Source organism: Punica granatum, chromosome 2, assembly GCF_007655135.1.
Source record: "Punica granatum isolate Tunisia-2019 chromosome 2, ASM765513v2, whole genome shotgun sequence".
Taxonomy (NCBI): Eukaryota; Viridiplantae; Streptophyta; class Magnoliopsida; order Myrtales; family Lythraceae; genus Punica; species Punica granatum.
The window spans coordinates 26,501,504-26,524,207 of record NC_045128.1 but is presented as its reverse complement, the minus strand read 5'-3'; the positions used below and the strand labels follow the sequence as shown (position 1 = coordinate 26,524,207).

Genomic DNA, 22,704 nt, shown 5'->3' with positions numbered 1-22,704 from the left:
GTTCTAAACATTGAAGCAAAAAGAAACGGTGATTCAATATTATTAAGTGTTGTGGACAATTACCCTGGTTCACCGATCCTATCCGGTTTCTACGCCAAAAGGAGTTAGGCAGGTCAAGGGAAACATAAATCAAAACTCGGCACCGAGCATCATTGTCCCTCAAATATTGTTATCCCCATATCGTTGTCACTAAACTTTGGTGGTAAGCTATTCCCGCTAAGAAACTCCGAGCCATAGAACACCTCGGACCTCAAAAGCACAACCACAACATCTATCCTCTGTTGCTTGTCTTACAAACTCTTCTTTCTTTCTGCCTTACAGCAGCTGCCTCGTCATACATTTGTTTGACGTGTTCAAGTATGAACGACCGCAAACCCAAGTAATACCGGAGCAGATCATTGACCTCGACGATGAATACCTGAAATATCATCGCATAGCAATTCTAAGCGTAACCTACCAAACACAAGGGGCAACCAGACAGCTCATTCTAATGAACCAAAATGCACTCACTCTGCCCGAAGTATGTAACTTGTCCTGTTTATGGTTATAGTACCATCCAAGGACTCATCTTCACTTGGTTCGATTGGGTAATGGCCCAATTTTCCACCCGGCGAGTAAGCCGCCACTAAACCACATATCTGGTGAAGGCGAAGCACATTAGGAGGTGGCCTTCCTGCAGGAGATGCCATAGTGCGAGGATCTTGAAAGGACTTTTCCAGGCTCGCCTGCAATTATTGCAGGGACATAGGTTATTACTATATCAAGGTTGAGTTCGAGTCCATGCCAGGACTTATGTGGACCCCTGTGCTTGAATCATTCTTCACAGGTCCAAAAAGCATATTGTTGTCGATGGAAAGAGAGGACTGCTATCACATTCGCAAGGGAATTACAAAACAAAAACTTGCCTGCAAAGAGCCCTCTGGTTCTGGTGGAACCAAAACCGGAGTGGAAGCTGGCGGTTTAGCAACACGCTTATCTGCTACTTTAGAGTCTTTCCAGTGGCAGAGCCTCTCTTGAATGAATGTAGGATAGGTCATTTCTGTATCCAAGATGAAGTCTCGAGCATCACATCCTCTTAAGGCATGGACCAAGTCTTCTCTTTGAAGCTCTTGAGAGCATAACATAGTCTCTGGCGGGTCTTTTGGGATCCTGCAGTTATCAGGATGCACTTCCATTTTCCTTACCCTCTCACCCAAGTCCCAAGATCGAGTCTAGGGGCCCTCAAGCAGGATTCGCTTGCCTTCAGGATTTGCAGAGGCAACCATATAGGCAGGCTAGTCAAAATCTGATTGACCCCATTACTTCCTCTTAATCTACGAAGTAACACAATAGACTGGATTGTGAATTTTGCAGTCAATTTTCGTGAGAAGTACCTGAGTAATTATAGAACATTACCTTAGAAAACTCAAGGGAATTGAGCTCTTTACTGTACAAGTCAACATCATATGACTTTGAGCTACTTCCAGTGTGTGTGTAGCTTCTGCCGGCAGGTAACGCCGTTGAATTCTCACCCTCGGTTTCGTTGGTTGGGGATCTAATGAACCCCATCTTGTACGCCCACACCTGCAGACCAAGCAATGGAAGACAACACTCAGCAATAAGGAAAGCACTCATACTGCAGAGATTTACATTCTCACCTCAGTAGCTTGATAGAGGCCACCGATGCCTCTCTTGGCTCCTCAGGTAATGCAGTCGAGGTGGGCATATAAATGAGAAAGAGCGACACCTCCCCAATCATATCTAGATATAGCATTGACATCCCGAAGTGCTTCAAGGATGTAAACGCCGACCTTGTGATTGCCGCATCTAAGAATCGCATTCGCGATCGTGTACAGGAGAAAGCAACGGGGTGTACTGGTCCACTTGCTCAAGTCATCAGTGTTGCATGGACGATCAAACGCATCCTTTCTAAGTTGTTCATACATTGCATAACCATCTTCATAACCTGTCAGAAGGAACCCGAGCTGGCAAAGAATATATAGGGGTTTGTCCTTAATGCTAACGTCAAAGGGGATGCGCTCTCCTCCAACTCGGAGCCCTGTGATTGCACTGAAGTGAAGGGGCGACAAGGTGAACTCACCACATAGGACATGGAAGGTATGAGTAATGTCACACCACCGTTCGACGAGTGCATGAATACCAGCCTTGTCAACCTCATCCTTGTGGAAGTGCTGGGGAAGCATGAAATGACCAAAACTGGCGGCTTCAACTTTCTTTTTGAATTGTGGCGGAAGGCTATCGTACCAGAGCCATACCTCGACCGGTGACCGGTGGAGTAAAACGTTTCCTTCCTGTCACAGTCCCATGCTTCTGAAAGGGTTCATTGCCATGACTGGCATGAAATTTTAAGTTGAGATGTTTGCAAACCAATATGCTGTCCTTGAATAGGATAAGGGAAAATAGAAGGGAAATTGAAAAACGGGACATTAAGAACGATAAATTTAGGAGGAAAAAAAAGAAAAACTGATTGAGAAGTGTCCAATCATTTATTCTTTCGAAGAGAGTTGGGAACTCACCAACAAGAAACCATCTAGCGATGAGCCAAAATGGCTATTTTATGATGATGATCCCACAATTATATATTGTCCATTGTAACCTTTCATCGCTCCGCTCTGATCTCTGAAATTTTCAGTGAACGCATGAAACAATAGACACTTTTATCATTGGTTCTAGCCCTGCAAGGCCTGGAACCTCCATGAGCTCCTTGCAGACTTTTAAGCACAACATCTGCAGATTATTCAGGTGGGAAAGATCCGGTAATTTCTTGACATGCATGCAACTAGTTACACTCAGAATCTTCAGACTCACAGGCAGGCGAAGCCCATTGAGCTCAGTCTAATCATTGATTATGTCGAGAAGCTCCAGTTGCTTGAGCTCTCCAACTCCAAGACTTTCAAATCCATCTTTTCCCATCGAGCAGTCATAGAAGCATAGATCCGTCAACTGATGCTTCAAGTGAGAGAGGCTTGGTAGCTTCGCATTTGGTACCCTAATGAAATGCAAAAGCGACAGACCGGAGGGAAGTGGAGGGATACGTCTTAAATGTGGCCCACCAATTCCAAGATGCTTGACTTGAGATAGAGCGCTCAACTCTGCTGGTAGGCTGGAGACATTTTCAACAAGAGGCCCTAGACTCTCCAGTTTCTACAGATCCCTTAACCAACCAAATCTTCTCTTCATGGCCCACTCTTGCCTCATCCTTCTGCTGGGGTTTGGAGATTATGATTTGCTGGATACTTTTACGTTGGTTGGTCCTATTTCAGCCTGATGATTCCCTTTGATTCCCTTCAAGAATAACACAGGTGCTTAAGTAGAGTACCTGGAGTGCAAAATGCTGGCCGATGGTCGAGGGCAATAAGCATATCTAGGTATTTGACAACTCTAAGATTCTTAAGCAAGACAGCATCCCGATTTCAATTGGAATTTCTTCTTCCAAAGAACTATGATTAGCATGTAACTCTTCAAGCTTCTTCATTGTTCCAATGGACCGAGGTAACTCTCCATCCCAGCAATTATCCATCTTTAGGACTTTCAATCCCTCTAGATTCCCAATGGAGTCGGGTAACTCGATTAGTTGTGCAGATAATATGTCCAACTCAATTAAAGATTTCAGAGCATCAAATGAGTCTGGAAGTTTCACAATCTTAGGACAGCCCATGAGAGAAAGTCACTCGAGTTTCATGAGGCCTCTGAGCGAATTCAGTAACTCTGTGATACCTGTATATGACAGATCGAGTCCAACGAATGACTTCATGGGTTTGAGCATTCCTGGGAGTTTCTTAAGCCGGTGACGCCACTTCAGTGATAGGCGTTTGACTTTTCGTAGTCGCCCAATACTATTTGAAAGCTGCCAAATCTGAGCATCAGCAAGCTCAAGGATCAATAAAGATTTTATATTACCAATCCATTATGGACAAGAAGGTGAAACTACAGTGGTTGCTGTTAACTCTATAAAAATGGAGTTATTCAGTACCTTTTATGCATTTATTTAGAGTTAGATTCTCGAGTTTAGGTTAGTTTTAGTAGGTTTATAGTTTAATTAGCATTCATTTGTGTTTTGATAGGAGTTTAGAGTTTTAAGTGCTTTTTGATTTTCTTAGATATTTTGGGAGTTCATGAATTGAGTTTTTGCAGCCTCTATGTTTTCGGTGTTTTGAACAGGTTAAATTGGAGTTAAATGGTGCAAATTACATATAAATAGAAAGCTCATTGAGTCAAGTGCGTAGCGGTTTAAACATTTTGTCAATTAGAGTTCAAACGAGGAAGATATGATCGATCGAAGTTTAGTGCGCGACTAGGAATTACTGACCCGAGCGGTCCTAGTCGTGAAAACGAAGGGCTGTAACCCTCCAAATCAGTCCGATCCGACCTGATAATGCTTATTTCGGATTTTTCTCAAGCCTTAAGGATTCTAAGAGGAGGTTATTATTGGAGAGATACTTAACTATTTGTAATTAGATAGCTATAATATTTTGGATTAATTGCACTGGTGGGCTAAAAGGTTTCATGAATGTTTCAAATTGGTCTAAAATGTTTTTTTGGTAACTTGTTGGTACATTAAGTTTCAAAATCATTTCGATGTAGTATATTTCGTCATCTGTATTTGACGCCGTTTCTACTCTAAACTTTTTAAAATTGCAAAATGACCTAAATTTTTTAAAATTTTTCAAAATGTACCCCACCTTCTCTCTCTCTTCCTTCTCGACTTTCTCTCTCTTCTGCAAGTTCTCTCTCTCTCTTCACCTCACCTGATCTTCGCCGATGACGCCCTCGCCCTCGCCAACTCCTTGATCTCTGCCTCCTCCAACCTCCGACCTCCTCCCTCCTCCTTCTCACTTCATACCAGATGACACTTCATACCATAGCACGAGCTATGGTGGTAGCGAGTGACGAGATCTACGTGGGGCAGAGAGAGGACTCTGAGGACTGGACCAAGGATGACGAGCCAAGGGAGGCGTTCAAGAGGTTCGGGGAGAGGTTGGTCAAGATCGAGAGACCTGGTCGAGATTCTTCACTGCAATCCCACTCCCAGCAACCCTAGAACACCCTCCTGATTAAAACCTCGAACTGGCAACCACCAGATCTGAAGCGGAAAAGATCCAAAACCCTCAAAATTCAAATAATCCCTAGAATTCTCCACACAGAAGCAGCTAAAGGTTTGATCTTTCGGCAATCTTATTGCACCAGATGAGTCGACGCCGAAGCTTGCGAGCAGGAGACGATGAACAGTGGATGGGGGAGGAGGAAGACGATGAATAGTGGAGGAGAGAGAGGATTGGGGCAAAATTGAAAAAGTTCAAAAAAGTTAGGTCGTTTTGAAATTAAAAAATATTTGGAGTTTTAATTAAAATTTAAAAATATTTTTTATTATAATATTCTTGCCACATCAGCATTTTGCTAATGGCATCAATCATGAATTAACAGAATGTACTACATCGAAACGGTTTTGAAACTTAATGTATCAACAAGTTACCAAAAATATTACTAACTTGTAACATGTATGAAACTTTTTGGACCACTAGAGTAATTAACCATAATATTTTTGGAGATACGAGAATTTAATTGGGATGGTTAAATTAGGAAACTACATCTTCTAGATAAGGAGATCTTTGGAGATTTTTTTAGGGGATTTTTTTTCACTTTATTTACCTAAGAAATTAGGGGCTGAACGTTCATTCACAGGAAACAAACAAGGGAGAGAACGGAACTTTGAGAGCAAGCTTGAGGTGGAGATCGAGATCATGGTGACTGTAGTTCATGTTAGAAGACCAGCTACATCATTCTTTCTCATTTTTCTTCCAATCCTTGTTATCATGTTTATGTTTTCTTCTAGGGATTTGATGTTTAACGTTACGATCATGAGCTAAACTCTCTTATCTAGGGCTTAAATGGAACCTAGTATTTTTATATAGAATTGTGATTTCTCTTCTTTATGTCTATGAAATTCGATTAAATTGCTTAGCCTATCTTATTCTTAAGGCAATTGATTGCTTGATCACCAATTAATTTGATTAGGAAATCTAAATTACCTCGGGAGAGGATTCTAGGTTAGGCCGTGGATAGGATAGCCTAAGTTTAGTTTGAGCTGGAAAACCGACTAATTCGTGTGAGGGGTAGGAATACACTTGATCGCCTTAGATAGCCAATTAGGGTTGATAATTAATGGGTTCTCGCTTATTAATTACTTAGAAATAGAGTAGTTAATTCAATATAGGGAATTCGTTTGTGCAGTGCTCGGAAGAGGAGTAGAAAGATAATAGAACCATATTTAGTAATTCATGAATTTGATAGAATAGAGAGAGAATGATCGATTTTTTATAACGTACTAAGGGAAATTGAAAGTCATAGATTCATCTCCATTGACTTGACTCGTGTTTATTTTATACCTCTCGTTTAGTTTTTAGATTTAGTTTAATCCACTCTTTCAAAACCCAATTGTCTGGATAAAAGCTAGATGTGATAGTTTTGGTACTTAGTGAGGTTTAGATCAGTCTCCGTGGGATGATAATCTTACTCTGATGTATTACTTGAGGCGATACGTGCACTTGCGTGAATTGACGATTTTCATCACAATAAGTTTTTGGCGTCGTTGCCATGGATTGTTTCTAGACTATTCATTAATATCGAGATTAAGCAATTACTCTTAGTTCAGACATTTTTGTTCTTTTATTGTTTTAATTGTAGGTGTTCCTGATCATTACATGCACTGCTCTCGAAGTGCTGAGTTACTTCCATTAGATCCTAAAATTGAGAGGACTCTTCGTAGGCTACTAAGAGAACAAAGGATAGCTCAAGCAGCGAACTTGGCCATGGTAAACGGTGAAGAACTCATCAACTTGAATAATCAGGGCAACTGAATCAATCGGGCAAATCCTGAGAAGACAGGTTCTTAAGGGAATATGATGATCCATCGCCCGAAGGATTCCACTAGAGCATCCAATATCCACCCATCTAGGCCAACAACTTCAAGCTGAACTCGAGTATCGTCACGATGGTGGCGAATTCAACATTTGGAGGAAGACCAAATGAGAATCGAATATTCACATAAAGCACTTCCCGGATATCTGTGGCACGCTGAAGTGCAACGAGGTTTCTGATGACGCTATACGTCTTCGGTTATTTCCATTCTCCCTGAAAGATGATGTCGAGGAGTGGTTGTATTCTCTTCCACCAAATTCACTCACTAAATGGGAAGAGATGCCATGGCAGTTCCTCACTAAGTTTTTCCATCAAGCAAAGCGGTGCAACTAAGGAATGAAATCACATCATTCAGGCAGCATGATAACGAAACTTTTCATGAGGCTTGGGATAGGTATAAGGTGTTGTAGAGGAAGTGTCCACACCATGGATTACAGAAGTGGCTTATCCTAAAGACATTCTATAATGGCCTAACTCCAACTCATCGAGCGACAGTTGACCCTGTGGCAGGAGGAGATATATTTGATAAGAAGACAAATGGAGCATTTGATTTACTTGAAAAATTATCTGATAAAAGTTCTTCCTCTTCTTGGTAGGTTGATCGAACTACATCAAGAAGCGTTGCTAGAATTCACAACATGGATCCTACAACAGCACTCACAGTACAAGTATCAACTCTAGGTAAGACGATGGATACTTTCTAGCTTCAAGCTTCATTGGTGGCGGTTACTTCTTACGGGAGTTATGGAGAAGGACACATGACTGAAAATTGCATGTTAGCGAGGGAATAATAGGAACTACCCTTACTCCAACACGTATAATCCAATGTGGAGGAATCATACTAATTTCTCCTGGTTGAATCAACAAACTATCGGAACAAGAGTTAATTTATTGCCAGGATTTTAGCAGCCTAACCCGTAACCTCAAGAGACAAAGTTTGCTTTAGAAGAAGTTTTGCTGAAATACTGTACTAAAACTGATACTATGTTGCACGAACACGTCTCATCTCTTCGTGACCATGCCACATCCCTCCGAAACATGAAAATCAAATTGGATCTCAAGCTTCATCTATTTGGAACATTGGAACTCAGCTTGGACAACTTGCCGAAGCTTTAAAGTTGAGACCACAAAGATCGCTTCCTAATGACACCAACATTAACCCAAGAGAGCATGTTAATGCGGTGACATTGATGAATGGATGGGACTTGGATGCGGAACAACCCAACAAAGTTGATCAAGAGGCCAAAGAAGCAGAACATGAGTCCAAAGATGTAGCTTCAAAAGAGTTTGAACAGCTTCCAAGTGAGATTCCGACTGGAATTATTGAAACTTCGAAGGCTAAGAAATAGGATGAGAGGTTCAGAGTAGAGAGGAGTTACCCACCACTCCCATTTCCTCATAGAGCTCGTAAACAAAAAGATGAGTCTCAATTTCGTAAATTTCTTGATATTTTTAAGAAATTACATATTAATATCCCTTTTGCTGAAGCTCTTGAACATATGCCTAGCTATGCCAAATTTAAGAAGGATGTGCTTTCCAGGAAGAAGCGATTAGGTGAGTATGAAACTGTGGCTTTGACATAAGAATGAAGTGCTGTTTTGTAGAGAAAATTACCTCCTAAACTAAAGGATCCAAGTAGCTTCACTATTCCTTGTTCAATTGGTTCTCAGTTCTTCGGTAAGGTATTGCGTGATCTTGGTGCTAGCATTAATTTGATGCCTTTATCTGCTTATCGAGAATTAGATTTGGGGGAGGTTAAGTCTACATCTGTGACTTTGCAGTTAGCCGATAAGTCTATACTTATCCAAGGAGAATTATTGAGCGTGTACTTGTTAAAGTGGATAAACTTAGGCCCTGTTTGGATTCGGGAACAAAAAATTTTAACTTTAACTTTAACTCAACACACTACATAACAAAAATACACATTTTCCAAGTCAAAATTTTTAATTTTAACTTTAACTCAACACACTACACAATAAAAACACACGTTTCTCAAGTCAAATTTATAATCACATCTCATTTGTCCTTTTTTATAATCAAAATCAAAATCAAAATCAAATTTACTTTAACTCTGAATCCAAACGCACCCTTATATTCCCTGATGATTTTGTAGTACATGATTTTGAAGAGGATCAAGAGATACTGATTATTTTAGGGAGACCATTCTTAGCTATAGGGCATGCTCTCATAGATGTTCAAAATGACAAACTAACTATGAAAGTCAATGACAAGGAGGTAACATTTAGTGTCTTCAAACCTATGAATCTCTCAAGAGAATCTAATCAGTGCTTTTCTATTAGTGTTCTTGACAATTACTCAGGTCCAACACTCGAGATGACATGCCCCGACAATGAAATTAATGTATCATTCCAAGGGGCAATGGAAGATGTTGATTTCCTTCAAGCACTTAAATGGCTAGAACCGATACAAACTGTGTCAAACGCGATGAATCAATGTGAATTGCAAGAAATTTGCTATTTGCCTAAACCAATTAAAAATTTTGTTCCTCCGCAGGTGAAGCGAGAATTTAAGGAATGTGAGGCTTGGCGAAGAAATATGTTCAAGTGGCTTTATCAAGAGCTGAAAGACAGAGTCCTCAATTGAAGGAGTGAGTTTAAGCGGCAATCAAAGAAACAATGGAAGCTCAAATACCGAGGAAAACATAGACTTCATAAGAGGGGAGTATTCTATTCTCCTTATAATTTTGTCAAAACATTGAGGACAATGTTTTAGTTAGCCTTGAGGGTGCTATTTTACTTTTTGAGTGATTTGATACCCTTAATACTCGCTGATTTGAGATGATGTGGTGATAGTTGATGATGTTTGCTGATAAAGCTCAGAATAGGTTTGGGGATTTGAATTGTTGATGTTCAGAGAAAAAAAGGTTTCTTGTTTCTGGTTGCGTTTAGGTTTTTATGTGAGTTAGATCGTGGCTTGACTTAATGAAAATTAATGTTGAATTGGTCCATGTTCAAATGACGATTTTAGTGATTGTATTCATATGTTTTAGTTAGAGGTTTTCTTGAACTTGGCTTGTGTCTGTGTTTGATTGCATTTACCATCATCATTAATGAAGTTTTGAGTTTTATAATTTTTTTATAAAATAAAAAAAGAATTTAAGTTTTTTTTTTGGTTTCTTGAACTAAACCTTTTTTTAGAGTCCTGCATATTTTGAGTAGGAATAGATCTAGTTGAAAAGATTATGAATTGATTAAACATATTGATTCATCACTTGAGTTCACGCTGGTATGATTTTTTATTTGGAAGTCGAATCATGTCAATATCGATTGGTAAAGCGTAATTAAAATTTAAAATTTCATTACTTATATGTCATATTCCACTGATTATTTAACAATAATAACTAAGTCTCAGCCAGCTGTAGATCAATGCATATTGAAGTTTCCAATTCCAACTGGATTTCATTTATCATACAAACATAATTCTTCCTTTAATTTTACTACTTATATTTTTCTTTCTTGAATTGTTATAAAATAGGAAACTCAACAATATAATTATAAAATCCATGCAGAATACAAGCCTTAATATATAGTTTAGCCCAAAAAGGGCCACAAATCAAGACTTCCCATAGGGAAAGCTCATCTCGAAAGAGAATCACTAGCGGCAACCTCACACATCAGTAACTCCCATAAATATAATACAAATCAAACCCGAGAAGATGCAATATCAAGACAAGTGCAGTCTACGAGTGAAGATGTCTCCAAAAGAATGGAACATACGTCCTCGCATTATATTGATCTTCTTCTTTTTTATTTCGATCAGCCTATCATAAACACACCAAGGGAAGCTCAGGTAATGGTCCCGCTTCAGGCCCTCGTTATAGGCTCCCCAGTAACTCGGGTGATATGTGACATAGTACCAAGCCGATGCCTTCGCGTACAGATTCTCAGGTTCTGAACGGTCTGAACCTGTTGCCTTCTCACTGAACCATGACCTTGCTTCCTTGCTCAGGGCCTCGACAGCCACGGTGATCTGCTTCGGGTTCCTCTTATTGAATGACTTTGACATCTTCATGATGTTTCCACTAAGTATCTCCGCCTCAGTCCTGATACCATAGTAGTCCATGATGTTGCCCAATTTGAAGTCGTAGTTGTCCTTGTAAAAGAAAGCATCATCCACGTAATCCTCGAAGTCCTCAACTTCCATATCACGATCATAGGAATGCCTAGCATCTTCCTTCGTGAAGGTATGGAGGGAAGTGGAATTGGGAGCTATGTTCCTCACCTTTCGGAAAAGCTTCCCAATTACGTTCTTGGATTCATAGGTGGGCTTGTCGAGCTTCTCCATGAAGTCAGGAAATTCTTTAGCATACAGATTGGGAGGGATCTGGGCAGGCACGCCTGTTTTTGGGAAATCAACGGCAATAGAGAATAGCTTTGCAAGTTCAATACACTCCGGACATCTTGCCTTTGCACTGCTCCGATCAGCAAACACAAGGTGGGCATTACCTATTATTCCCTGGCTGTCATTGAGAATGTAGTTCACGAAGTACTCTTCCACTTCCTGTTCAAGCAAGCCGGACTAAAAATAAGCAAAGTATTGACGATAGATTTTTGTGACTCCCAACATTTAAACTAAATATGATCACATATTATTCCCGATTTTCTAATCTTGTATTCTTCAGGATACATAACAATGTGCATTCACAATGATTTATTGATTAGCTGATTAACTGAACCAAATCACAACTTGCCAATTTATTATTCTACACCAATTACATGAATGATTCTATTAAGCAATGTCTAAGTAATATGCTGTATCATGTGACCAGAGGGCAAACTACCCAACGAATAAATTGTAAAGATCTTCAAGATTGTCAGATGGAGGAGCTAGATATAAAAAGTCAGTGGTACCTCAATCCTAACATTGTGGTCTAATTCAACCGTCGGGGCTGGTTTATAGTCCATAGGCCGATCTTGATCAGGCGGAATCAATTCGGAGTCCCAAGAGACAAAATAAATATCTCCATCCAGATCACTCCCCGAGCATTCATTTGGGTGTGGCCTGAATTCAAGATCCAGTTCAAAAGGCATAGTTGATTAGCAACCCATTTCGTACTATAGTCACAAGAAACTAAGTATATGACCATCTCAGCAACTCTAACATATAACCGGCTAACTTTCAGCACAGCATATCATCTAAATTGTCATAAAGCTCAATTTTTGGTCTGCTAGTGAGGTTGTTTCACAGTTGAAGAGCAAAGACTGGATTTTTCTTTTGGCTGATCCAGGGACTGACATATTCAGAAGCAAGTACATACTATAGCAAGCATATTAATGCTAGCTTCTGTTAAAACAGATCTCAAAGAGGGACTGACAATTTTGCAATAGCTGAATGACTATAGGCTCCAAGTAGAAAGTCTGTGCCAACATACCATATACATAGCATAAAAAGAAAAGAGACATGCAACCTAAGTACCTTTTTCCTTTCTGGGGGAAAACAACACAATCCACCATATGGTGCAAAGCTGGCACATTCACAGCTCTGAGAACTCGGACATCACCAGGATGGTGGCAAGGGTTCTTTGCGACCACTACTTGTCCCTGGAAGACAAAAGATTCATCTGTCGCGGTACCAGTGTGCATGTAGGTATTATCCCACAACTGTTCCTGTTTTCGACCCGAAAACTTCACAAATACCTGTCCATACTCTAAGGTCCTGGTCTCGTCTAGGCAACCCATCATTAATCTCCCTTTAGGTATAAAAATCCTGGTCCTTGTTCTCAGGTCAAACAGCTTCGAAGCACGGAAAGTACGAAGCATCATTGAGAGGAATGGTTCCTTGTCCGGTTCGTACCCACACACAAGCATCTGCTTGAGGACCTGAGTATTCTCACGAGGAGCCATGAGATCTAGAGCTTCCTGCGCCTTCAAAGGATCTGTTAGAATAGAGTCTAACTGATCCACAGCTTCTCTGTGCTTTCGCTCAAAAACTTCATCAGGAACACCTAGAGTTGATAGGAGAGTGATGATCTGCCGGTTCAGAAAGCAGGGTTGGTACTTGCTCCATGCCAAGACATTCAGTTTCTTGTCTGAGGATTCGTACTTTCTCATGCTCTGGCGCAGTGATAACTTCACAGGCAACGTCGGGTCAATGGCCACAACACCTTTGTATCCTCTGTACCGTATCTGAAACGCTGATGGAGTATAACCTTTAAGGCCGCATTTTTTTGCCACTTTCTTTGCAAAATCTTCAGATATCTTCCCGATCCCATCAGAAAAATTATAGCGCTTGTTGCCACGAATAACCTCAATATCAGGAATTTCTTCAGTTTCATACCATTCCACAGAACGAGTTTCAGTGGATGAGCTTAAGGATTGGCCTAGTCGTGCAGCATATTTTGCCACATTCCTGATCTGATGGAACTCACCCAAGGATTCCCTTATAGCATCAGCTGTGCATCCATCTATTGGAGCAAACATCCATGCAGAACTTTCACGTAGCTGACTGGAGGAGAAAGCAAGGAATTCAAACTTCTTATCACCTATGGTTATTCCATTCTGAAGGGTAGACAGAATTCTTGTAAAAATTTCTGTTCTCATACCACGGTCGGCCATAGAACCACGAGGAGATAAAACTGTGGAATAAACTTTATCGAGATCTTCGTCCACGAAAGAGATCCGGAGGAAATTATCAGTATACTTAGAATACCTCCGCAGAACTCGATTTGACACATTAACCTCTGGACCGGAAAAGTAAATTTTACAAGGAGTTACCTGAACCCTGTGAACATACATCAGGCCCTCATCCAAAGATATCAAAGGCGACCGCATACTATGCTGCCATATCAGATGCTTATTCTTCCTGAAGATCGCATACTGCTTCTCAAGCCACCTCTTCGGATGGTAACAACATTCTTTTAGATAATACAGTTTCTCTAGAGCATACTCTATGAAACTGATGTTCTCTCTCCTTGGATCTACGAGTCGATAGAAGGAAGAGTCGAGACAGGGTCCAGGAAGACACCCATTCTGTACCAACAGATTGATCTTGAAAAGGATCTTGTAGGGTATATCAACACCTATGGGGGCCTCCACAGTAGGAACTAGGTTCAGATTGCAAGAGAAACTGGAGCCACTCTCCATAGCAAATATGCATTTAATTTCCTTATAAGCAGCGAAATTCTCCTGAAAATCTGGGAGCTTAGACGTATGAAAGATCTCGAGGCACATTACGGAAGATTGCCCGATAAAAGCAGATGGAGTAAAATCGGTTGTTCTCACCCATTGGTCATTTGAACCATCCTTGCAATAGTTATAAAGACGACTCTCGTGTACATTACTTGAAGGGTTTGCATCTTTTCTGAAAATACGAGGAGCACCGAACAGCTGAAAATTATCAAACGAGAAAGGGTTACAACAGCATTTCTGCCTCTCCACTAATTTAGAAGCCATATAACATCTAAACGATCTAAAGTAAGAACTGTGTCTGCGTGGCCAATGCCATTCCTAATTACAAACAGGAGAAAAGCTAAAATCATTTGTAAAATGGGTGGCTAAAACCATTACAGTACAAGATATATAATGGATTCTCAACATGTCATGCGTCACTAGTGCTATATAGCCCCTCAAAATTAAAAAGATGCAGAATTACATTATAGGGGATGAAAAGAGACTCTACTTGTGCAAGACCGATGGTAGTAACAGAGATTATTATCCCATAATTTATGCTCAGCAAATGAAGAAAACTAAGAATATTAACTATTGAAAACCATGGAAGAACCTGAATTAGCAGATAAAAGGAGCCACGGCCTCGTTGACGTTGAAGCTTAATTTGCCAGATGTTCTCATATGACAGGTCAAGCTTATATTCCACTTGATTATAAAACAAAACAAAGTAGAATCTTCTTAATCCAGCCCCAAAATCAACAGAAACATTCTGCACTTTCCACAGGGAGGAGAACTTCTGCTCGGAAATCTGACACCCAAAGTGCAATGTTACACCTTCTATACTATGTGACAGGATTCTCGGTTTCGGTACAATATCATGGTCCACCTTGCGAGCAGTCAGATATGATTTTCCGTACCACAATTGTGTACTGGCCAAACGGATTATTCTATCAGCATCTTCAGCTGTCATGAACTGCACAATCGCGTATAATCGATTGTCGCTTTTGGCTGGTCTAACTTTAATGGCATAAACAGTTCCCTCGCCCGTTATTTGTTCTAAAAATCCCTGAACTCTTTGTGCTGACGTAGAAGAAGGGAAGCCGTGTAAATTGACTGTCTTTCCCATAATTACTGTGCAGGCATACTTGCACTTTGTTTGCACCCTACCAAGAAAACCAAAAAGAAATGATAGTCAACTCCTCTGTTACAATAACATTTAGTATGGATATGTTGATGAAACGAATAGAATGGTCCAGAAAGCAAGTCATAAGAAAGTAAGTATGATATTATGTAGACAGTAAAACACATATATTAATATACATGCACACGCACATAGTATGTTTATATGCATATATGTATATAGATATGATCTACTACCCAAAGGGTAATGAAGTCTAAATTCTTTTCAGTTTTAGATTTGAAATTTTCCCTGGGCTATTTGCCCCATTAATTGAGGAAACATAGCATGACAGGCCTAGAAAAGTAAATTTGCCCAATCTGGCATATGTTGCTACTGACCTTTGTCAACTTCCCTGCAACAAAAGAGCAACAAAGTAAATCAATGATCCTTGATCCTTATCCTTCTATGATTTGCCTCAGAGCAGTGACCACCATTCGAGTCCAGGTCCCGGCCTAGGATTCATCATTTTCCGCTGCCTCCAGCCGAGACCCACCTTCGAGGAGGCATACCACTAGTCGAGGCTTTCGGGCCAAAATTAGCTCCTTTTCGGTTGCCACTAGTCCAGACTTATCTTCACGGACTTTCCTTAGGCCATGATTATCATCCTCTTAGACCGACTTCTGGGCAATCTCAACACCATAAGACCGGCTTAACCCTCGAAGATGTGACATCATCTGCACAACTCTATCATCTCCCAACCGATATCATTACATCGAAAATCCAATCACCAACTAATCCTACAGACCCCAAGGACCATGTTGCAATGCTTTAGCCCGGTGAGGACTGCTGGTGATTTCGCTCTCACTCACACCTTAGGACAGCTTCTTGGCACGCCTGGCAATCTAACCACCACGCAGCAGCCGGAGAGTGGATATCGAATTTCAGGCGAAACATATGGCAATAACATTATGTTGGTCCTTTGAAAAGTCCTAAGAGAGGTATATTGCTCCTTAGACTAAATAACTACTAGGTATGTAGGCACCCAGTCCTTTAGGATTAAAGGTTAAAACTTCTTAAAGTTTAAAAGGAATAAATAAAAATAAAGAAAAAATAAAAAGGAAGAAACAATGGAATCATAAACCCGGCCCACCCAAGGCCCGGTAGCTTGGTAACATGGAAGATAGGCCTAGCCACCTATAGTGATAGGAAACCAGCGATCCCATTATTAGTTATATGCCCCAAAGTCGATATATATGCTCTGATAATTCTTTAATTATTACAGTTATTCTTCTATTATTCATTATATGACTATGTTTATTAAATAAGTCCAAAAGATTCTAGTTAGATGCTTCATTTTCAATAAGCTGAGAATATGAGTGACAGAGTAATCTGGTACAAGTTTCTTAAAAAAGTTCATTATCACTTCAGAAGATCGTCACTTTGTCTGTCTCCATGATTAGTTATGTGATACAAATGAATTATGGAATGTCGAGTCCCATGCTATATGACATTAGATGCCGAAATAGACATGTGGTCGCTTATATGTTAAGTAGGTCGACCGCGATACACAGGTAATATTCACGTGGTGCTTTAATGTTGTCATTGAATATTATCTAGACTGTATTAGTACATAGAATCCTTAGACTTGAAATGGCACAGTTATCTTTTGCATAGGTGGCCAGAGTTTGCTACTGTTTATATACTACTGCCCAGCATGGTATCCACCAGTACATGGCTTTAGCTAGTGTATGGAGGTAGGTGACCAAAAATCCTATGGATATGAGGTTGATTCTTGATTGAGAAATTCTTAGCCAAGGTAGTTGGACTTAAATAGAAAGCAGTTTCTATTTTAAGTCATGTTGATCTAAGAATGGAAACCTAGAGACTCCATAAGATCAGCCATAAGGTTCGACATTAACCACAACCTTGGCTTGATCAAGATCTTGTAATGAATGGATTTGAGTGCATAGTAAATATGGTCATTGCTTTCATCAGAATGTCTTAATCGCATATTTGTCATTACTTGGGTGGTCATGACATGTTGTGGTAGACGTTACCTATGACTTATGGAAAGAAGGGGCATTATGGGAATTTTGCCTTTTGGTGCGGAAATGAGTTTCCAGTAATGTCAAAGTAGTTGACATTATATTCTCATTGCCAATTAATGATGATTCTAGCTAGTCAGACACAATAGGATACATTCAAGCCAAAAATAAATTGATTCTAATTAAGGCAGTTAACTAGGAATAAATTATCGAATTAAACTTGCAATCAGATTGCAAGGTTGCTAGCACTTCCCGAAGTCAAATCTAATTAGGAGGTGGATTCTCATAAGTAATTATTATGAGATATATTAGTTTACTTATTTGGAAAGTCACCATAAATAGAAAGTCTATATAGTCGAAACTATGCCTTCTAGCGAGCTTCACAGCCACCCTAGGCATATGCTCAAGCCTAGGCTTTGCTTCGAAACCTCAGTTCCCTTATTATTAATTCATCTGGTTTCCTAGGATTATCTCAGATTGTATCAGAGAAACTATATTTCTGATGTGCAGGATACTCATAAGAGACAAGCACATAGTATACTTAGGTTAGCTCTTGATATTGAAAAAACTATTGTGAGTTTCAAACCCCTAACCTAGAAAGAGAAAGCTTTAGAGCGTCATTGAGAGAGATAGTGTATATTATAAAATATCTTTTATTCCTTAATCTCAATAAAACAAGAGGGTGCCATTATACAGGCACAACTTACACATAAAGACAGACAGATACTTTGATTATTGTGGCCGGCATAGGCGTAGCTGACAACCGACAATATACTAATAACACGTGTTGAGACTGAAACATACTAATAACGCATACATTGATAGCCTGGCGGGACAGTCTAGCGCAATCTTCTATGCTGGAAGTCTCATATAAAGCACTTTAGCGCTACCTCCAGCGAAGTGTTCTGGACACTTCTAGGGTGTTCACTTGTGACCAAGGTTTTGAGATCAACTTTGCCTAGGAAAAATATTATGGTTGGATGGGATATTATCACTTGGATGGCTAAGCTGAGAAAGTTGCCCAAATGAGTTCAGTTTAAGCAATACTTTCAGTTGTACATGCAAATACCTAGACTCTTAGTGCCACAACAAGCTAAGATTGAGCAGCTCGCAAAAAGCCTCAAACAGCTGGTTTGCGCAGACTCTCATCAAGAATTCCTCAAGAAATGTCATCACCCCTTGTGGAAGAATGAACGGTTCTTTGTTCGATTGCCTTTTAAGAAAAATGAGGACATTAATCCCACTAAAGCTAGCCACTCCAGCATGAGTCCAAACCACGTAGAACTTGTCTCCACCGAATGCGCGGAACTTCTGCAACATGACCTCATAAAACCCTCCAACTCACCATGGACATGTGAGGCCTTTTATGTCAACAAGAGATCAGAGCAGGTCAGAGGCGAGCTCAGGCTATTAATCAAGTACCAGTCACTGAATCAATTCCTCCAAGATGACAAGTTCCCGTTGCCCAATAAAAAAGCCCTATTCACTAGCCTATCACAGGCAGAAGTAATCTCGAAGTTTAACCTGAAAGCTGGCTTCTAGCAGCTATGAATCCATCTTGAAGAGAGGGCCAAGACTGGGTTCTATATTCCAAATGGCCACTGCTAATGGAAGGTCATGCCTTTCGAGCTTAAGATAGCTCATCTGGGAGAAAGACTTTTCTCTCAAAATCCAAAGAATTCATCTGGGAGTATCAACTAAAGATCTTCTGAAACCATGGAGCCTTACTCTCTACCCCTCCGGAATGCATCCTCGATATCCTTTCATCCATCCATTCCAATACTCGTTCAACAAACCCTATCCTGAAGACATGAAATGGTTGTTTTGGTACTTACGCCATAACTACTCCATTGGAATCCAATTTCATTCGGAATTGATGCTCAACTTTTTCAATCGCAATCTCCTTGACAGGGAGGTACTTAGCTATCCCATTGAAGATAGAAACCCGGACACCCATTTTATTCGATTTTTAGAATGGTTTCGCTCCATTCAATAGTGGAAGCAGCTCTTTGAAGAAGAAACTCAAAAGCTACCCCTCATCCTCTGCTAAACAAGCACATTGTTATCATTTTCAAACAACCCTAGAGTATGGTGTGTCCTCTAGGAAGACCTCCTGGAGCACAATGAACGCCGACATGTTTTCAATGGACCTACTCTTCTGAAGTCTAGAAAACTCTTCCTACAGATATTTTCGATCTCGAAGATCAGTATCGAGAGTTTCAGAGGATAATCTGTGAAAAGAATTGAGTAATTCGCCAAGTCATATGGCCACTTGCTACCATAGATTTGCCATGGGATTATCCAGCAGACTATCATCAGACCAAACCGGAGATTCAACAAGCTTTGTAGGAGTATAACATGGATCATTTGATCCCTCCATTAGATTCCCAAGATCCAAATTCCCTTGATCTGAATTAGGTGATGCAATTGGACCTGACTCCACCACCACCTATCTCATCATTAGCCATCGGCCAAGTAGGACCAGGTTCCTCTCGTAATCCTACAAACACGTTCGAATGGCCCCAATGGATAGATTTGTAGTGTATGATTCATAATGATCGTTGGCGCTACATGATGGACGATGAACGGATAGACATAGTAGAATAATGGTATTTCAAAAAGCCATGGAGGTACGAGCCTGACACTGACTCTGAGTGGTCAGACCCAAACATGTCACCATCTCATTCACCATTCCATGGGCAGTGAGTCATAAAGAAGATTCCGCAAGACTGTCCCGCCATGCTGTCAATATATGCATTATTAAAGTATGTTTTAGTCTCAAAATGTGTTATTAATGTGTTTTCGGTTGTTGGCCACACCAATGTCGGCCACAATAATCAAAGTATCTGTCTGTCTTTATATGTAAACTGTAACTATATAATGGCACCTTTTCGTTGTATTGAGATCAAAGAATAAAAGATATTTTCTAATATACATAATTCCTCTCAATGACATTCTGAAGCTTTCTCTTTCTAGGCTAGGGGTTTGAAACTCACAATAGTTTCTTCAAAATTAAGAACTAATCTAAGTATACTCCATGCTTACCTCTTATGAGGATCCTGCACATCAGAAATACAGTTTCTCCAATAAGATCCAAGGTAATCCTAGGAAACCAGATGAATTAATGATAAGGGAATTGAGGTTTCAAAGCAGAGCATAGGCTTGAGCATATGCCTAAGGTGGCTGTAAAGCTCGCTAGAAGGCATAGTTCCGACTCTCAAATCCCTCACCATTAATCTGTTTGAATTTCCTAGCCTCACCTTGAATTGGTATCAGAGCCAGGTGTTTCGAGGGCAGTTCGGACTCTCTTTTGGACTAAAGAGAAGTCTTGGAAATTCACGAGGGTTTGTTTGCAATTAATTAATAGTGAATTGATTAAAATTCCAAACATTGGTCCTTAAGGATAAATAATGTAAGTATACATATTTAGATATGTGTGGTTATTATTAATCCTTAACTCTTGTGATTATCTAGTTGTGTTTAATTTTAGGGTTGAGTTGAATTGAGTTTTAGTTTTAATTTATTTGTAATGATTGTGTTGTTAAATTATGAGAAAAATGTGTAAAAAAGTAATGAATAGTTGAGAGAAAATAATGATTATATTATTAAATTGTGGAAAAAGTAATGAATAGTTAATATAATTTAGTATTAAAAATTAAATTGAATGATTAAAAAATTGAAAAAAAATGAAAAAGTAATAATTGTGTTGTTGAATTGAAGACAAGTGGAGTTAAATGGAGTAGAGTTAAAAAAAAAATTTGGACCAAACAAAGCCTGACATCCTATTGGATATATACAAGGATGGTTTTGAAAATAATTAATTATGAATTAATAGATGCTGCAAAACATAATTCTTAATGGGTTAATGATGCAATTATATATGGATATATGTGGTCCTCATGAATCGAACTTGAATTGTAATTATCCAAGATAATAAAAGGGACAAGAGAGTGAGCTTCGGCAAAAATGGAGCAACACAGCAGCTGAAACAGAGCTGAACTGCTCAGTACCTCGATATAAGGTAAACAGTAACCTGCAAGTTCAGTCGGAAACGCTTGAGTGCACAGTCCCATGAATGGCGACTGAGCTCGTGCTGAAAAAGTTGCCAGATTTACTCTAGCAGAGGATATCAGAAGGAACAAAGGGTAGCCCCCCAGAAACATATATACTAAAGAAGGGGAAATGGCAGTGAATTTAAGGAAACTAAACCCAGTTGAGGAGGGAACATAAGGAGACGTAAAGCAGGCCTGAATCTTTTCCCTTTTCTGACTTGTGGCGGACTCAGACTCAAAAGTTATTGAAAAGGCTAACCGTCGGAATCATCAGAATGCGAGCTAAATTTAGGAACTCCAGCGGATTAAGCCCGATCATGATCATCAAACACAGTCGTTTAATGGCTCATAGTCAAAGTGGCAAGATCAGAGACTAAAGCACAAAACAAGCTTCGTTCTTCGTCCAAGCCTCTATCAGTAGTATCTACAGTGACAGGCATGGATTCCAAGCTACAGAGGATTGTCAGTGCAAGAAAGGGAGCCACTCACCAGTGGATGGAGAAGCTGAGGGGACGAATATAATGCCGGCGACGGAGAGGAAGAGGCGGAGTGAGGTCGTCGCTATCGCCGAGCTCCGAGTCAAGGCTGAGTCCACTCTCTGGCTTCTCTCGCTGCTTCTCTCTTGAGTCAACTTCCCAAGCAAGTTATGGAATTTCTTGGCAGCCTCTCTGATTATATTTCCCCTCGGAAGGACAAAAGTCCGGGATTCCCTTCGGTGGGCCCCAGCCACTTCTACCATGTGATCGCCAAGTTTGTGACCCTCATCTGTTGATCCTCATGCTTTACTTTATTATGATTTGATCCCTGATTAATTAGAGCTTCCCGCAATGCTCAAATCGTCGTGGTCGCCGAGCTCCGAGTCAAAGGCTGAGTCCACTCTCTGAGTCGTCAACTTCCCAAGCAAGTTATGGAATTCTTGGGAGCCCCCATGATTATACATACTAGTGCCACGCACAGGCCTTTTCTTTCATATATTTTAATTAATATTTTGGAAATACATTTTAGACATACAATGAAATAATGGCTTGTAGTTCTTATAACTGATATTTGATAAATTACATTTACGAATTGAACACTAATAATGGAGAGCATCTGAGCATATAATATGTAATAACGTTGAGAATAGATTTTAAAAATAGTATGGTATATTTTTCTGGCTCGAAAAAAATAGTATTGTAACATGTACCATAGGTGGATATTTACATTCTATAGGGAAAGATAGCCATAGATAACAAGTCATTAATTGTGTATAATCAATTTGATACACTTTCCATACTTGTATTCATATTTTGTACACAATTACAATATAAATACCAATATACAACCTATGAACAGTAGGTTGGATTTCTCCCAAATACTCTGAATTTTTTTATGGTATCAGAGCCAGTATGCCTGGAAGGATCTCCTGTATTATTAGTGGACATAGGTACGGAAAAGACTGG

At 39.9% G+C, this 22,704-nt stretch overlaps 1 protein-coding gene, 1 long non-coding RNA gene and 1 other non-coding gene across 4 annotated transcripts; all 3 read right to left on the bottom strand.

Moving 5' to 3' along the window:
- Positions 1–10: 10 nt before the first annotated feature.
- On the bottom strand, positions 11–715 carry LOC116196156. Its single transcript, XR_004154785.1, has 2 exons — positions 511–715; positions 11–418 (listed from the first exon to the last, which is right to left on the bottom strand). It is a non-coding gene; the product is annotated as an uncharacterized LOC116196156 (long non-coding RNA).
- A 6,529-nt stretch (positions 716–7,244) lies between these two features.
- LOC116198307 lies at positions 7,245–7,351 on the bottom strand. Its single transcript, XR_004155245.1, has one exon. It is a non-coding gene; the product is annotated as a small nucleolar RNA R71 (small nucleolar RNA).
- A 3,054-nt stretch (positions 7,352–10,405) lies between these two features.
- Positions 10,406–21,902, bottom strand: LOC116197733 (RNA-dependent RNA polymerase 1-like). 2 transcript variants are annotated; one of them, XM_031527960.1, is made up of 5 exons: positions 21,752–21,902; positions 14,659–15,208; positions 12,355–14,264; positions 11,790–11,940; positions 10,406–11,439 (listed from the first exon to the last, which is right to left on the bottom strand). In XM_031527960.1, the coding sequence occupies exons 2-5, from the start codon at positions 15,169–15,171 to the stop codon at positions 10,603–10,605; spliced, it is 3,411 nt and encodes a 1,136-aa protein (XP_031383820.1). In that variant the 5' UTR covers positions 15,172–15,208; positions 21,752–21,902; the 3' UTR covers positions 10,406–10,602. The 2 variants fall into 2 exon arrangements, with proteins under 2 accessions (XP_031383820.1, XP_031383821.1); XM_031527961.1 differs by lacking the exon at positions 21,752–21,902 and adding an exon at positions 15,564–16,408.
- Between the last annotated feature and the right edge of the window lie 802 nt (positions 21,903–22,704).

Coding starts and splice junctions, on each gene's coding strand:
- LOC116197733 (XM_031527960.1), bottom strand. CDS start 15,171: ATGGGAAAGACAGTCAATTTACACGGCTTCCCTTCTTCTACGTCAGCA. Junction 14,265..14,658: donor CCTTTTATCTGCTAATTCAG/GTTCTTCCATGG, acceptor GATAATTTTCAG/CTGTTCGGTGCTCCTCGTAT. Junction 11,440..11,789: donor ACCACAATGTTAGGATTGAG/GTACCACTGACT, acceptor TTGCTTGAACAG/GAAGTGGAAGAGTACTTCGT.